The sequence below is a fragment of the Pelobates fuscus genome, chromosome 12 (genome assembly GCF_036172605.1).
Source record: "Pelobates fuscus isolate aPelFus1 chromosome 12, aPelFus1.pri, whole genome shotgun sequence".
NCBI lineage: Eukaryota > Metazoa > Chordata > Amphibia > Anura > Pelobatidae > Pelobates > Pelobates fuscus.
Genome location: NC_086328.1, coordinates 13630096 through 13649361, shown reverse-complemented (window position 1 = coordinate 13649361; position 19266 = coordinate 13630096). Strand labels below are relative to the sequence as shown.

The window sequence follows — 19266 nt, the reverse complement described above, 5'->3', positions numbered from 1 at the left end:
TAGTATTATTATAGCTATCCAGGCACTTTATATAATAACAATATAGTATTATTAGTATTATTATAGCTATCCAGGCACTTTATATAAAAATATAGTGTTATTAGTATTATTAGAGCTACCCAGGCACTTTATATAATAATAATATAGTATTATTAGTATTATTATAGCTATCCAGGCACTTTATAGTATAACAATATAGTATTATTAGTATTATTAGAGCTATCCAGGCACTTTATATAAAAATATAGTGTCATTAGTATTATTATAGCTACCCAGGCACTTTATAGTATAACAATATAGTATTATTAGTATTATTAGAGCTACCTAGGCACTTTATAGTATAACAAAATAGTATTATTATAGCTATCCAGGTACTGTATATAATAACAATATAGTATTATTAGTATTATTATAGCTATCCAGGCACTTTATATAATAACAATATAGTATTATTAGTATTATTATAGCTAGCCAGGCACTTTATATAATAACAATATAGTATTATTAGTATTATTATAGCTATCCAGGCACCTTATATAACAATATAGTATTATTATAGCTATCCAGCTACTTTATATAATAACAATATAGTATTATTAGAGCTATCCAGGTACTGTATATAATAATAATATAGTATTATTATAGCTATCCAGGCACTTTATATAATAACAATATAGTATAATTAGTATTATTATAGCTATCCAGGTACTTTATATAATAACAATATAGTATTATTAGAGCTATCCAGGTACTGTATATAATAATAATATAGTATTATTATAGCTATCCAGGCACTTTATATAATAACAATATAGTATTATTAGTATTATTATAGCTATCCAGGTACTGTATATAATAATAATATAGTATTATTATAGCTATCCAGGTACTTTATATAATAACAATATAGTATTATTATAGCTATCCAGGTACTGTATATAATAATATAGTATTATTATAGCTATCCAGGTACTGTATATAATAACAATATAAGATTATTATAGCTATCCAGGTACTGTATATAATAAAAATATAGTATTATTATAGCTATCCAGACACTTTATATAATAACATTATAGTATTATTAGTATTAATATAGCTATCCAGGTACTGTATATAATAATAATAATATAGTATTATTATAGCTATCCAGGTACTGTATATAATAACAATATAGGATTATTAGTATTATTATAGCTATCCATGTACTTTATATTATAACAATATAGTATTATTTTTATTTTAGCTATCCATGTACTGTATATAATAACAATATAGTATTATTAGTATTATTATAGCTATCCAGGTACTTTATATAATAACAATATAGTATTATTAGTATTATTATAGCTATCCAGGTACTGTATATAATAACAATATAGTATTATTAGTATTATTATAGCTATCCAGGTACTTTATATAATAACAATATAGTATTATTAGTATTATTATAGCTATCCAGGTACTTTATATAATAACAATATAGTATTATTAGTATTATTAGAGCTATCCAGGCACTTTATATAATAACAATATAGTATTATTAGTATTATTATAGCTATCCAGGTACTTTATATAATAACAATATAGTATTATTAGTATTATTATAGCTATCCAGGTACTTTATATAATAACAATATAGTATTATTAGTATTATTATAGCTATCCATGTACTTTATATAATAACAATATAGTGTTATTAGTATTATTATAGCTACCCAGGCACTTTATAGTATAACAATATAGTATTATTAGTATTATTATAGCTATCCAGGTACTGTATATAATAACAATATAGGATTATTAGTATTATTATAGCTATCCAGGTACTTTATATTATAACAATATAGTATTATTTTTATTTTAGCTATCCAGGTACTTTATATAATAACAATATAGTATTATTAGTATTATTATAGCTATCCAGGTACTGTATATAATAACAATATAGTATTATTAGTATTATTATAGCTATCCAGGTACTTTATATAATAACAATATAGTATTATTAGTATTATTATAGCTATCCAGGCACTTTATATAATAACAATATAGTATTATTAGTATTATTATAGCTATCCAGGTACTGTATATAATAACAATATAGTATTATTATAGCTATCCAGGTACTTTATATAATAACAATATAGTATTATTAGTATTATTATAGCTATCCAGGTACTTTATATAATAACAATATAGTATTATTAGTATTATTATAGCTATCCAGGCACTTTATATAATAACAATATAGTATTATTAGTATTATTATAGCTATCCAGGCACTTTATATAATAACAATATAGTATTATTATAGCTATCCAGGCACTTTATATAATAACAATATAGTATTATTATAGCTATCCAGGCACTTTATATAATAACAATATAGTATTATTATAGCTATCCAGGCACTTTATATACTAACAATATAGTATTATTATAGCTATCCAGGCACTTTATATAATAACAATATAGTATTATTAGTATTATTATAGCTATCCAGGCACTTTATATAATAACAATATAGTATTATTAGTATTATTATAGCTATCCAGGCACTTTATATAATAACAATATAGTATTATTAGTATTATTATAGCTATCCAGGCACTTTATATAATAACAATATAGTATTATTAGTATTATTATAGCTATCCAGGCACTTTATATTATAACAATATAGTATTATTAGTATTATTATAGCTATCCAGGCACTTTATATAATAACAATATAGTATTATTATAGCTATCCAGGCACTTTATATAATAACAATATAGTATTATTAGTATTATTATAGCTATCCAGGCACTTTATATAATAACAATATAGTATTATTAGTATTATTATAGCTAGCCAGGCACTTTATATAATAACAATATAGTATTATTAGTATTATTATAGCTATCCAGGCACCTTATATAACAATATAGTATTATTATAGCTATCCAGCTACTTAATATAATAACAATATAGTATTATTAGAGCTATCCAGGTACTGTATATAATAATAATATAGTATTATTATAGCTATCCAGGCACTTTATATAATAACAATATAGTATTATTAGTATTATTATAGCTATCCAGGTACTTTATATAATAACAATATAGTATTATTAGAGCTATCCAGGTACTGTATATAATAATAATATAGTATTATTATAGCTATCCAGGCACTTTATATAATAACAATATAGTATTATTAGTATTATTATAGCTATCCAGGTACGGTATATAATAATATAGTATTATTATAGCTATCCAGGTACTGTATATAATAACAATATAGGATTATTAGAGCTATCCAGGTACTGTATATAATAAAAATATAGTATTATTATAGCTATCCAGACACTTTATATAATAACATTATAGTATTATTAGTATTATTATAGCTATCCAGGTACTGTATATAATAATAATATAGTATTATTATAGCTATCCAGGTACTGTATATAATAACAATATAGTATTATTAGTATTATTATAGCTATCCAGGTACTTTATATAATAACAATATAGTATTATTAGTATTATTATAGCTATCCAGGCACCTTATATAACAATATAGTATTATTATAGCTATCCAGGTACTGTATATAATAACAATATAGGATTATTAGTATTATTATAGCTATCCAGGTACTTTATATTATAACAATATAGTATTATTAGTATTATTTTAGCTAGCCAGGTACTTTATATAATAACAATATAGTATTATTAGAGCTAGCCAGGTACGGTATATAATAACAATATAGTATTATTATAGCTAGCCAGGTACTTTATATAATAACAATATAGTATTATAGCTATCCACGTACTGTATATAATAACAATATAGTATTATAGCTATCCACGTACTGTATATAATAACAATATAGTATTATTATAGCTAGCCAGGTACTTTATATAATAACAATATAGTATTATAGCTATCCACGTACTGTATATAATAACAATATAGTATTATAGCTATCCACGTACTGTATATAATAACAATATAGTATTATTAGTATTATTATAGCTATCCAGGTACTTTATATTACAACAATATAGTATTATTAATATTATTTTAGCTAGCCAGGTACTTTATATAATAACAATATAGTATTATTAGAGCTATCCAGGTACTTTATATAATAACAATATAGTATTATTAGTATTATTATAGCTATTCAGGTACTTTATATTATAACAATATAGTATTATTAGTATTATTATAGCTAGCCAGGTACTTTATATAACAATTTAGTATTATTATAGCTATCCAGGTACTTTGTATAATAACAATATAGTATTATTATAGCTATCCAGGTACTTTATATAATAACAATATAGTATTATTATTATTATTAGAGCTCTCCAGGTAATTTATATAATAACAATATAGTATTATTAGTATTATTAGAGCTATCCAGGTAATTTATGTCATATAATAGCAATATATTAATATTATAGCTATGCAGGTATTGTATTGTGTATATAATATAATATAATAACAATATAGTATTATTATCGCTATCCACGTACTTTATATAATAACAATATAGTATTATTATAGCTATCCAGGTACTTTGTAGAATAACAATATAGTATTATTAGTATTATTATAGCTATCCAGGTACTGTATATAATAATAATATAGTATTATTATAGCTATCCAGGTACTGTATATAATAACAATATAGGATTATTAGAGCTATCCAGGTACTTTATATAATAACAATATAGTATTATAGCTATCCAGGTACTTTATATAATAACAATTTAGTATTATTATAGCTATCCAGGTACTTTGTATAATAACAATATAGTATTATTATAGCTATCCAGGTACTTTATATAATAACAATATAGTATTATTATTATTATTAGAGCTTTCCAGGTAATTTATATAATAACAATATAGTATTATTAGTATTATTAGAGCTATCCAGGTAATTTATGTCATATAATAGCAATATATTAATATTATAGCTAAGCAGGTATCGTATTGTGTATATAATATAATATAATAACAATATAGTATTATTATCGCTATCCACGTACTTTATATAATAACAATATAATATTATTAGTATTATTATAGCTATCCAGGTACTTTACAGAATAACAATATAGTATTATTAGTATTATTATAGCTATCCAGGTACTTTATATAACAATATAGTATTATTATAGCTATCCAGGTACTTTATATAACAATATAGTATTATTAGTATTATTAGAGCTATCCAGGTAATTTATGTCATATAATAGCAATATATTAATATTATAGCTATGCAGGTATTGTATTGTGTATATAATATAATATAATAACAATATAGTATTATTATCGCTATCCACGTACTTTATATAATAACAATATAGTATTATTATAGCTATCCAGGTACTTTGTAGAATAACAATATAGTATTATTAGTATTATTATAGCTATCCAGGTACTGTATATAATAATAATATAGTATTATTATAGCTATCCAGGTACTGTATATAATAACAATATAGGATTATTATAGCTATCCAGGTACTGTATATAATAATAATATAGTATTATTATAGCTATCCAGGTACTGTATATAATAACAATATAGGATTATTAGAGCTATCCAGGTACTGTATATAATAATAATATAGTATTATAGCTATCCACGTACTGTATATAATAACAATATAGGATTATTAGTGTTATTATAGCTATCCAGGTACTTTATATTATAACAATATAGTATTATTTTTATTTTAGCTATCCAGGTACTTTATATAATAACAATATAGTATTATTAGTATTATTATAGCTATCCAGGTACTTTATATAATAACAATATAGTATTATTAGTATTATTATAGCTATCCAGGTACTTTATATAATAACAATATAGCATTATTAGTATTATTATAGCTATTCAGGTACTTTATATTATAACAATATAGTATTATTAGTATTATTATAGCTATCCAGGTACTTTATATAATAACAATATAGTATTATTAGTATTATTATAGCTAGCCAGGCACTTTATATAATAACAATATAGTATTATTATAGCTATCCAGGCACTTTATATAATAACAATATAGTATTATTAGTATTATTATAGCTAGCCAGGTACTTTATATAATAACAATATAGTATTATAGCTATCCAGGTACTTTATATAGTATTATAGCTATCCACGTACTGTATATAATAACAATATAGTATTGTAGCTATCCACGTACTGTATATAATAACAATATAGGATTATTAGTATTATTATAGCTATCCAGGTACTTTATATTATAACAATATAGTATTATTTTTATTTTAGCTATCCATGTACTGTATATAATAACAATATAGTATTATTAGTATTATTATAGCTATCCAGGTACTTTATATAATAACAATATAGTATTATTAGTATTATTATAGCTATTCAGGTACTTTATATTATAACAATATAGTATTATTAGTATTATTATAGCTATCCAGGTACTTTAGTATAATAACAATATAGTATTATTAGTATTATTATAGCTATCCAGGTACTTTATATAATAACAATATAGTATTATTAGTATTATTATAGCTATCCAGGTACTTTATATAATAACAATATAGTATTATCAGTATTATTATAGCTATCCAGGCACTTTATATAACAATATAGTATTATTAGTATTATTATAGCTATCCAGGTACTTTATATAATAACAATATAGTATTATCAGTATTATTATAGCTATCCAGGCACTTTATATAACAATATAGTATTATTAGTATTATTATAGCTAGCCAGGTACTTTATATTATAACAATATAGTATTATTAGTATTATTATAGCTATCCAGGTACTTTAGTATAATAACAATATAGTATTATTAGTATTATTATAGCTATCCAGGTACTTTATATAATAACAATATAGTATTATCAGTATTATTATAGCTATCCAGGCACTTTATATAACAATATAGTATTATTAGTATTATTATAGCTATCCAGGTACTTTATATAATAACAATATAGTATTATCAGTATTATTATAGCTATCCAGGCACTTTATATAACAATATAGTATTATCAGTATTATTATAGCTATCCAGGCACTTTATATAACAATATAGTATTATTAGTATTATTATAGCTAGCCAGGTACTTTATATTATAACAATATAGTATTATTAGTATTATTATAGCTATCCAGGTACTGTATATAATAACAATATAGTATTATTATAGCTATCCAGGTACTGTATATAATAACAATATAGGATTATTAGTATTATTATAGCTATCCAGGTACTTTATATAACAATATAGTATTATTAGTATTATTATAGCTATCCAGGTACTTTATATAACAATATAGTATTATTAGTATTATTATAGCTAGCCAGGTACTTTATATTATAACAATATAGTATTATTAGTATTATTATAGCTATCCAGGTACTGTATATAATAACAATATAGTATTATTATAGCTATCCAGGTACTTTATAGAATAACAATATAGTATTATTAGTATTATTATAGCTATCCAGGTACTTTATATAATAACAATATAGTATTATCAGTATTATTATAGCTATCCAGGCACTTTATATAACAATATAGTATTATTAGTATTATTATAGCTATCCAGGTACTTTATATAATAACAATATAGTATTATCAGTATTATTATAGCTATCCAGGCACTTTATATAACAATATAGTATTATTAGTATTATTATAGCTAGCCAGGTACTTTATATTATAACAATATAGTATTATTAGTATTATTATAGCTATCCAGGTACTTTATATAATAACAATATAGTATTATCAGTATTATTATAGCTATCCAGGCACTTTATATAACAATATAGTATTATTAGTATTATTATAGCTATCCAGGTACTTTATATAATAACAATATAGTATTATCAGTATTATTATAGCTATCCAGGCACTTTATATAACAATATAGTATTATTAGTATTATTATAGCTAGCCAGGTACTTTATATTATAACAATATAGTATTATTAGTATTATTATAGCTATCCAGGTACTTTAGTATAATAACAATATAGTATTATTAGTATTATTATAGCTATCCAGGTACTTTATATAATAACAATATAGTATTATCAGTATTATTATAGCTATCCAGGCACTTTATATAACAATATAGTATTATTAGTATTATTATAGCTATCCAGGTACTTTATATAATAACAATATAGTATTATCAGTATTATTATAGCTATCCAGGCACTTTATATAACAATATAGTATTATCAGTATTATTATAGCTATCCAGGCACTTTATATAACAATATAGTATTATTAGTATTATTATAGCTAGCCAGGTACTTTATATTATAACAATATAGTATTATTAGTATTATTATAGCTATCCAGGTACTGTATATAATAACAATATAGTATTATTATAGCTATCCAGGTACTGTATATAATAACAATATAGGATTATTAGTATTATTATAGCTATCCAGGTACTTTATATAACAATATAGTATTATTAGTATTATTATAGCTATCCAGGTACTTTATATAACAATATAGTATTATTAGTATTATTATAGCTAGCCAGGTACTTTATATTATAACAATATAGTATTATTAGTATTATTATAGCTATCCAGGTACTGTATATAATAACAATATAGTATTATTATAGCTATCCAGGTACTTTATAGAATAACAATATAGTATTATTAGTATTATTATAGCTATGCAGGTGTTGTATATAATATAATAACAATATGTTATTATTATTGCTATGCAGATACTTTATATCATATAATAACAAATTATTATTATTATAGCTATCCAGGTACTTTATATAGTATAATAACAATATATTATTATTGTTATTATTATTATTTGTATTATTATTATCCATGCAATAACATGTTATTTAACAGAGGGTACCCCCAAAATGGTGGATAGCATGAGCAAGGGTTTCCATAGAAAGGGAGTAGCTAATCTTGGCACTGCAGGTACTTGTGGACTACATATCCCATGATGGCATTGCAGGCTAGAGCCAGTCCCATCACACCGCTATAAAGTGTGACAGAAATCAATCATCGTGACTGCTTTTATTTTTGACTGGGTAAACCGTTTTAGACGTAAATGGATTCACTTTAATTTTTATTTTTTGCTCTTCTGTTTTTAGGAGAATAAATGTGACTACAGTTTTTATGTTTAATTCCGTCACTCCCAAATTTAAAACAAAACAAAAAACGAAAAAAAAAAACACACAAAAAACTTTTGAGATATAGTTAACGGACAGCATTTAAGGTGCTGGTGTTGTTTTGTTTGCTTGAAGAGATAGGCACATTATCTGCTTATTGTTTAGTAAATAGATCCATTTGTGTTAGACAGCTTTAGAAATACAAACATTCTTTAATTAAGGAATCAAGTGTAATTTATATATATAAAAAAAAAACAACAACAACAACACTTAAATGAAATTTATCGTACTTAATAAATAATTATCTGAATTTATAATTGGGATAAAGAACATTAAAAAAAAAGATTACAATTCCCCCTATTATCTTCTCACTAATGGTGTTGTGAAATGAAAGGTGTCTATGAATAGTTGTGTATATATCGCTTACACTTCTATTTGTAACTCTGCCAATGTCTGGCCACAAGATGGAAGCACAAACCTTACTACTGTAACTTATTTTGATTAAGAACCATGTGCTTGTTTAAAGGCTTGGCTTATTCTAACCACATCTTCGGCCGTAGATGAAATCTTTGGACTAAAGTTGGCTGCTCAGAGTTGCATCCACAATTTATGGTACGGCCACTGAAAATTGGTTTCATAAACATGAGTTGTGAATCTGGAGCAGTTTGGGCTGGAAACAGGAGAAATTACAAAAAAGAATAGACAGGTCTCTGTGTCCGGATCAGGTTGGGTCAGCACAGTGTTGTGATGGTACAAATCACATCAAGTAAATTCTGTTTAGATGTTGAAATAAACACAATAATTAAATGTGTGTTCCTAGAAAAGTGTATTTATCTGTAATTTTTAGTGACCTTGTTTTTAATTATCCATTATGATCCAGGCACCTATTACTACTATTTCCATTTCACAGTTAGATTTACTGCTCCAAGTAGAAGTCTTTCCCAGTAACTTGCTTTTTTTATTCCTGTCTACCCTTTATACTTGCACTGGGTGACAATTACAGGAATCTATTACCCTTTCTTTCTCACTGTTAGTGTTTACTGCTTCCGCTGGAAGACTATTCCAGGTATCTACTACCCTTACTATATCACTGTTACTGCTTCCACTGGAAGGCTATTCCAGGTATCTACTACCCTTTCTCTATCACTGTTCGCCTTTATTACTCCCACTGGAAGACTATTCCAGGTATCTACTAACCTTTCTTTATCACTGTTAGTGTTTACTGCTTCCGTTGCAAGGCTATTCCAGGTATCTACTACCCTTTCTATATCACTGTTAGTGTTTACTGCTTCCGTTGGAAGGCTATTCCAGGTATCTACTACCCTTTCTATATCACTGTTAGTGTTTACTGCTTCCGTTGGAAGGCTATTCCAGGTATCTACTACCCTTTATATATCACTGTTAGTGTTTACTGCTTCTGCTGGAAGGCTATTCCATGTATCTACTACCCTTTCTATATCACTGTTAGTGTTTACTGCTTCTGCTGGAAGGCTATTCCATGTATCTACTACCCTTTCTATATCACTGTTAGTCTTTACTGCCTCCACTGGAAGTCTGTTCCAAGTATCTACTTCTTTATCACTGCTGGTCTTCACAACTTCCAGTGGAAGGCCATTCCACTTCTATATCACCGTTAGTCTATACAACTTCCAATGGAAGGCCATTCCATATATCTACTACACTTATTATATCACTGTTTTTAATTACTTGTAGTGGAAATTCATTCCTTGTAATTACAACCTGTTGTGTAAGTTCTATTCTCCTGTGATAATGACACATTATTAGCTTCCTCTCTTGCATACATTGTGGGTTATTTGGTTCAAGGCGTGCCTAATTCTGACAGTCAGATTTTCCAAGAGGATCCAGCACCTTTTCAGGCAGTTTTGACTATTAGGGAAGGTGCTGGATAAGGGGAAATGGTTTTTACACAATCTCTGAGCGGCGTTTCAAGTGACCTCATATGAAAGAGATACAGTAATGGCCAACACGTACCATCAAATTAAAAACAATTGTTAGGAGATGCTAATCTGCTCTGTTAGGTTACTGAATAATATACTAACACCACTCAGCATAAGGTGAATACGTATATGCCATTTGGGAATCTTAAGATGTCTGTGTCTCCTCTCGCTGAATCCCTGGAGAAAAGTCATTTGGGGTAACTGGCTCGTTCCTTGACCTGAGTTACAGACACCACTCGAGGTGAATGACCGGTTATACAACGGGGAAGTAAAAAAGATTGCAGTCTGATAAATGATGGCGTCCGCCCAGCACTGTGTAGGTGGCTGATTAATCTTTCATAGCAGACAGAAATGTTACTGTTAAGTTGTATAATGGTAGCACATTCAGTGCTGCTTATTTATTAAACGGGGAACTGTGGAGGACTCATAACACAATTTAAAATGTCAGGCCAAACAGGCTGTATCAGAAAAGTAGATGATTTTGATTAGTTTGGCCTGAACACTTGCAAGTCCCAGTTTAGTGCATAATCCCACGGTGACATGACCCTCTTTGCACCATTGGGATTGAGTTTGTGACGGTTGTTTATAAAAGTGGCAATTTTAATAGGAATCAGCGATTTTATAATTAGTGGGCAGAAACGTCTCTCCGGCTGTCACTAAGTCGCACCCAGTGAGGTTTTCTCCTGCTTCCGATAACATGCGCACTTGTGGTTCCACCAGAGTTGCTCCTCAATGAGAGACCTCAGATTGGAGTATTGTCAGCACGGACTGAAAAGGGATAGGGCTTCTTTTTGTAAACTGTTTATTGTCATACCCCTACCCCCCTCTCCCTCGCCCAACAAAAAAAGGCAGGAATAAAATACATGCATGTTTCTTATGGGGTATATCTACTAAACAGTTAAAGCCTATTTAAAAAGACATTCATTGGAGTGTTTCTTTAAAACAGAAATTGTTAGATTGGGGGGTCTTTCTGAACAGATTTTTTTTTTCTATCTAGCTGTCTAACTCTACACACCCCTGATTTGTGTGTTGACTGTTCTACTTACACTTTTATGAGGCTAAATTGTCAATTTTTTTCCCCTTTCAATTCAACGTTGGTGCCAGGTGCTGTGACCTGGTAAAAATAAAACTCTTATTATGCTACCTCTGTCACCAGGAAAGCATGCAACTTAACTGGTTCTGAGCTCATCCCTGATAAATCACTCGAAACTGGGGTTCCCCTTTTCTTTGAGGTGATGAGAACTGATTGTACAGTTATTTCTATGATAAGGCCGCGATAGTGCTCGCTGCCTGTAAGTCAAGTTACGTGTTCCTGTTTCGTTCTACATTGTCTTGCTCTTTTTTTTTTTTCTTCGTTCATGATTGTTCTACTGGTTCTTCCATGGTCTTCCATGGTCTTCCATGGGGATTTACCGGTATATATAATCACTTTAGTTTTATCTAGATATCTGGTTTCTTATATGGTGCAATTATGAAGCAATTATCTAGATAATTGTTGTCATACTTTGTATTGAAATCTATTGTAATGTTATTGTGTGTCTACTATAAGTTAAATCTGCATATAAATGGCAGGGATAATGCAATGACTTCTGCATGATCACACACCTAGACTAGTGATGTCATTTTAAATGTGCCCAATTACCTCATCACACAGTTGTGAAGGATCTGGCACTGATGGGAATATGTACGTTGACCGTGCTATTCACCAAAGTGAGAATTGTTGGGAATTTTATTTAACATTTAGGGCAAAAATAGCTGAATTGGAAGCATAGTTGACTTGGGTACTCATGTCATGTTTACCTGTTTTGGCATTAAATTTTAAATTCAATTTAACTTTATTTTGTATTCCTGACAATTCTCACTTTAGTTAATAACCATGTAAGTTTTATACACTTTTATAATATAAAATATACAAAGACCCCAGACTGTGACACAGCTGCTTTTATAGAGTAAGACAAGGCATGATATAATACTGAGGTAGACCCATGGAAATCCTGGATGGATGCATTTGTTACCTGGAGGACAATGAAATCATCATGCGTTAGTTGCACAGTGTTTTTGTTCATGAATAAAGGGTGGGTAAGGAGAGATCCATGTTCGGATTCACACTTGATAAAGGAAATCTTAAAGGCACACTCTGAGCACCATAACCACTTCATTGGAATTAAGTGGTTAAGGTACAATGACACAGTCTTACCTTCCAGTGTTTTTAGCATTCCATTGCGCACACTTGAAAGCAGTGATACTATTATTGGCTACCCATCCCGAGTACTGCTTAGAAAATGTATTTTTACTTGCAGTAGGGTGTGTTGGACACTTGATTCAGTACTAGTATCCAAATATTCACTAGTAGATTTATGTCCCAGGGTTCTCAGCTTATACAGGTGAGTGATCTCCTCCAACCATTAGCAGTATATACCAGGGACCAAATGCTCTCCTATACCAGCACCTGAGGGTTCCCTGCTTATACCAGTGACCAATCACTGTCTTCTGACCCAGTAGCACTGCACTAGTGTTGTCTGGCTAATCCCAGCTCCTGGGGTTTTCTGCTTATACTAGATAATCATTATTTTCCTTTACCCCAAGTGTTCTCTGTGACCTGATACCAGGGGCTACATTTTCTCCTAGACCTGAAGTTCTGTCTTTGACCCAATATCCAATCAGCAATGTGACCCACTTCTTTTAGAGCAAGGGTTACTTTTTTTTTTTTTTAAACAATCACATATTAAAATAAGCAAATGGAAGCAAGTGTTGTTGTACAAAATATTTTTTTTTTTATTTGAAACACAAAATTTGCAACATAATAAAATTATTAAATAACTACAAAAGCTGCGCTCACAATTTCAGGACCAAGGTGACAAACACGCACAGTGTGTGCACATAATGAAATAAAATCCAGTTTGCGCACTCATTTACCGTATTACTTGGCGTTTGTCACCTTCTGAAATAAATGCACTTTGTTTACACGAATATAATACAATCAGATTTCCAACAATGAAAAAATGGTCACAATAATAAATAAATACAAACAAACGATACAACCATTCGATTAGCTGCAAATGTCCAAATGCAGCTCATAGGTTTAAACATTTAAATATTACTTAAATAAATATTACAAAATAATAAAAATAAAATAATTATGGCAATCAAATCAAAAGGTTTTTAAACTTTTTTTTTTTCTTTTTTTGTTCCGTAAAACATTTTTGGTTTTTTTTTCTCTTCAAAGACACCTTTATGGAATAAATATTATTTTACAAGCAAATAGCTATATTATAGCTTTACAGAATAGGCTTACAGAGGTTTCGTTGTTCTGTAAGATTAACGTTTTGAAACTAGACTGCCAAGCTGCAGTGAAATAGTTAAACATTGCTGCCGAAACATTCAGTGTGTGTGTCTGACAGCAAGTGATATTTATCAAGATACCTTATAATCATTAAATAGCGGGATCGTACGATGTCTTTCTGATCCATTAAACGTGTGCTTTTATTGGTTTAACCCCTTAAGGACCAAACTTCTAGAATAAAAGGGAATCATGACATGTCACACATGTCATGTGTCCTTAAGGGGTTAAATCATGGCACAATGCCGGCACTGAAATGGTTAAATCGGGCTTGCCCAACACAGGGGTTGCTTGCTTCTACCTTTTAATTTGTAGTGTTTTAACCCCGCGTTTGGCAGCAGGCAGAGCAGTGCTGTTGCCATCAAGGATTGTGGTCGGACAAGCATGGTTTAAGCAAAAGGTAAATTCCCAGCATTTTTTAATTAGAAATAAAATCTGTTTAATTTTAGCACACAGCTCTCTAAAATGAAACCATAACTAAAAACTCAACAGATTCAGGTGAAAGCCAGTTGGTGAAAGGATGAAAAATCGGCCTAAATTAGGGCCCTTTTTTGGTAAGATTGACTGTATTGGAGATAAAATAATAATCTCATGTAATGAAATTCGCCACATTCTAAAAATCTGGTTGGCAGAAGAAAAGTGTTATTTGACCCGATATAAATCTGGTGCTGAAGTAACTTCCACAATAGGTCTGCCAAGCAGATTCATTATATCCCCAATAATCGAATAGCCAATAGCAAATACATAGTTAAAAACCTCATCTCAACTAATATAAATATAATTAGAAATGTTTTATAACAAACAAACTTTGTGTGACATGGTCACGACACAGGGTTCTAAGTCCAGGAATAAGAACTCCATGGGAGCGATCTAATCCCTACGTGGTATGGTCAGTAACGTGGCTTGGCGCATGTACAGGCCACGGGAACATTTATGTAATCCACCTCAAAGGTGTACTTCGATTTATCGTGTGCGCATGTCTTCCTGCGCAGGACCAGCATGGTTTGCTCAACCGGCACTGAAACTAGGCTGTGGTTTTCGGACACTCTTGTTCCATGGGTGTGAATACATCCTTTACACAAGCAGTGGGCAAAGGCCAACTTCTGTGGGTATCTGGTCTCATCGGTGTCAATTCTAAAAAAAAAAAAGAAAACCAAGATTTGTGAGATACAGTATCATGCGTGAACGTACACTAAAGGCATTCATTGCTTCTGATATCCATCAGTGTTTGTTATTAATTGTAGCAGAATTAGGGGGTTTTGGAGATTTAACAATGCTTTATGTTTTCTTCACTAAACAGAAATATGGCCACTGCAAATATCCCTCACCATTTCTCAATAGTACATGAAATTGCAGAGCCTTTGAAGTGGCTGAAAGGCGTAACTGATATAAATAAACATTATTTTAACATTGCCACGTGTTGATGCCTGCTGGTGATTTTAGTAATCGTCATATAGAAAATAATATTCTGGAATGAGTTATTTTCTTAAATTCTTGTATCAATAATCCTTTCCTTTGTTACAATGTCAGCATGTTGTAGGTGTTAAAGTTCTGGTGAGCAAAGTGCTATAAATTGATGTAGGAAAAGAATAAAAATATATAGAAAACAAAATTGCAGAGAGTCTACCATGCTTCGTGAGAACTGATAAGAACATACGGATAAATGTGGCCTTTCTATAGGATGTAGGGGATGTATTTAAAGCATCTCATATTTTTCTATGTAGAAAGATGAAGAGGATTTTTCTTTCTACTTACCGGTACTCCCATGGAGAAATAGAACGGTCTTTGACTTCATCACGATTTGCGGCAAATTCATTGATGGGGCAGCCCTGGCCCTGTTCTCTCTTGCGTCTTCTCTTTCCCCCATCCCTCCCCTCGCTGTTCTCAATATTGGAGACAAGTTTTACTGTAATATAGTTATTCCAGTTCATCTTCCTGCTGGCAAAGCGATTGATCATAGTACTGGGTACTCCTTCCTCCGCCGTGTAGCAGTGATGGTCATCGTGGTTATGGTGATTTTCGTGGTTATGGTGTTCACGAAGACCATGCTTCCCAGCTTTAACTCCTTTGATGGCCTCACAGATATTCGTAGACATTAGAGCAAAAATGCAAAGTATCCACTAAAGAGGAATAAAAAAAACAGAAATGGTAAATACCAAACAAAGGAAAATTTGCATTTAATAATATAACATCGTCTTGATCAATTAAGCATAATTTCAGATATTTGCTGCCAAGGTGGACCTCCTTTTCACTGACCGGGCAAGTGCAAATTTCAAACTAACCAACCTCAAAACACAGCACGTTAAAGATTTTATTTATTTTTTTTGGCTATTGTGATTTATAATATTAGAAATTCACCTTAGTGAATAAACCCCCTGCTAGTTCTTTTCTTTCTATCCAATTGTACATTTTACTGACCAGCAATCTTAGCTGAGCTTACTGGGAGTTTGAATGCAGGGCAGGTGGATTTGGCTCCTCAGGACCAGTTTTGGTCCTTTCCGCTTACCGCATCAGTGCTAGAGTGAGAGCCTGCTGGAGCAGTAGCTCCTGACATACATTGTGCACATGGTACACAGGTAAAGCAAACCGTGACAATCCCACAAAGAAAATCAAATGTTACATTCTCAACATTCTCGGACAGCCATATTCAGATAGCATAGATTGTCTACAAATCCACAGCCTTGCACACAGCCTCTTACCATTGCAGACACCACATCCATGAAGTTAACCTGCCTTCTGACCATGTCTTAGCTGTCTATTAGAGGTGCAGATAGAATTGATCTCTCCACCTAGGTTGGCAATGCCAGCTGTGTATTACTGTCTTGCTTCTCATTTTCACAGTATATATATATATTCAACACTCCACCTCCCTCGGAAAATCCAGGTGAGATACAAGGACAGCCCTTATTCTGACGTAAAAGGAAGCTTAGAATTTACATGCAATTCACTTCCTTGTTAACTACAGGTGACCTGTGGATTGGCTGATACTTAGTATTCTGCAATAACTCAGCTGGTGAATTTTTTTTCTTCTTCTTCGTTTGAGGCTATTTTTATTTTCATAAGGAATTTCTTTTTTTTTTTTTTTTTTTATAATCTATTACCATCAATTAGTGTAAAGCTGCAGGCTACGCACTGTAATGCTCTGCAATCTACCCTCCCAGGCATTTTTATGTAACCTCCCACTGTGTGTTTTGGGAGAAATTCCATGGCTGTGATTTTTAAGTGCCTTCTCTCACTCACATGCCATTGCTGTAATACAAACAAACAAAAAACCCCAGCAAATGAATACGTACAGTGCAAACCAGGACTCTCCTTCAATATCTTTATTATTGTTGTTTTATCTTTCTAGATAAATAATTGCATCACATGTAATGTCCGTGTTTAAGGGATGCAGATAATGTATACCAGGAGTTATAATCTGAATGCAGAAATTAACATTTCGGGACTAAATCCAATCCTATACATTTCTTATTACTTTGCATTATTGTGGTGGAGCTCTGTGATAGAATTCATATTACCGGAAGCTGTATTGCCTTGGAGCTCTGTGATACTCATATACACTGCACATTACAGAGCTTTTCATTGCAGTGGAGCTCTGTGATACAATTTGTATTACTGTATGTTGTATTGCAGTGGAGCTCTGTGATACAATTCGTATTACTGTAAGTTGTATTGCAGTGGAGCTCTGTGATAAATTCGTATTACTGTATGTTGTATTGCAGTGGAGCTCTGTGATACAATTCGTATTACTGTATGTTGTATTGCAGTGGAGCTCTGTGATACAATTCGTATTACTGTAAGTTGTATTGCAGTGGAGCTCTGTGATACAATTCGTATTACTGTAAGTTGTATTGCAGTGGAGCTCTGTGATACAATTCGTATTACTGTAAGTTGTATTGCAGTGGAGCTCTGTGATACAAACCTGGCTGCTGAATTTGGCTAAACAGACAGAGATGCATTTTGATTCATTCCCCCAGCCCCTCATGTGTTTCATTCTTCCAGCTCCCCTCATGCTTTTTCCCCCCAGCTCCCCCCAAATGTGTCTAATTCCCCTAGCTCCCCCAATATGTCTTATTCACCCAGTCCCCCATGTTTCTCATTCTTCCAGCTCCCCTCGTGTCCTTTTCCCCAGTTTTCCCCATTTGTCTCCTTTCCCCCAGTTACCCCAAATGTGTCTCATTCCCCCAGTTACCCCAAATATATCATTCCCCTAGCTCCCCCATGTCTTTTTCCCCAGTCCCCCTCATGTGTTTCATTCTTCCAGCCCACCCCAAATGTGTGTCATTCCCCCAGATCCCCCAATGAGTCTCATTCTCTCATCTCCCCCAACGTGTTTTATTACCCTAGCTCCCCCAATGTGTCTAATTTCTTTAGCTCCCCCACTGTGTCTGATTCCTTTAGCTCTCCCCAATATGTCTCATTCCCCCAGCTTCCCACAATCTGTCTCATTCTCCCAGCTCCTCCAAATGTGTATCATTCTCTCATCTCCCCCAACGTGTTTTATTACCCTATCTCCCTCAATGTGTCTAATTTCTTTAGCTCCCCCCAATGTGTCTAATTTCTTTAGCTCCCCCCAATGTGTCTGATTCCTTAAGCTCTCCCCAATGTGTCTCATTCCCCCAGCACCCCCAATGTGTCTTATTCCCCTAGCTCACCCCAATGTGTCTCATTCCTCTAGCTCCCCCCAATATGTCTAATTCCTTTATCTCCCCCAATATGTCTCATTCCTTTAGCTCCCCCCAATGTGTCTCATTCCCCCAGCTCCCCCAAT

The 19266-nt window shown here is 30.8% G+C and overlaps 1 protein-coding gene across 1 annotated transcript; it reads right to left on the bottom strand.

Moving 5' to 3' along the window:
* Positions 1-14713: 14713 nt before the first annotated feature.
* On the bottom strand, positions 14714-17330 carry IL17C (interleukin 17C). The gene is made up of 3 exons (XM_063437424.1): positions 17195-17330; positions 16251-16615; positions 14714-15629 (listed from the first exon to the last, which is right to left on the bottom strand). Exons 1-3 carry the CDS (start codon positions 17237-17239, stop codon positions 15386-15388), a joined length of 654 nt encoding a protein of 217 aa, XP_063293494.1. The 5' UTR covers positions 17240-17330; the 3' UTR covers positions 14714-15385.
* Between the last annotated feature and the right edge of the window lie 1936 nt (positions 17331-19266).

What these genes read in the sequence shown, in the direction of transcription:
- IL17C (XM_063437424.1), bottom strand. Translation starts at nt 17,239, where the DNA reads ATGGTCAGAAGGCAGGTTAACTTCATGGATGTGGTGTCTGCAATG. An exon ending in TGGATGTGGTGTCTGCAATG is followed by an intron (nt 16,616 to 17,194) that starts GTAAGAGGCTGT and finishes ATTCCTCTTTAG; the next exon opens with TGGATACTTTGCATTTTTGC. An exon ending in ATTTCTCCATGGGAGTACCG is followed by an intron (nt 15,630 to 16,250) that starts GTAAGTAGAAAG and finishes TTTTTTTTTTAG; the next exon opens with AATTGACACCGATGAGACCA.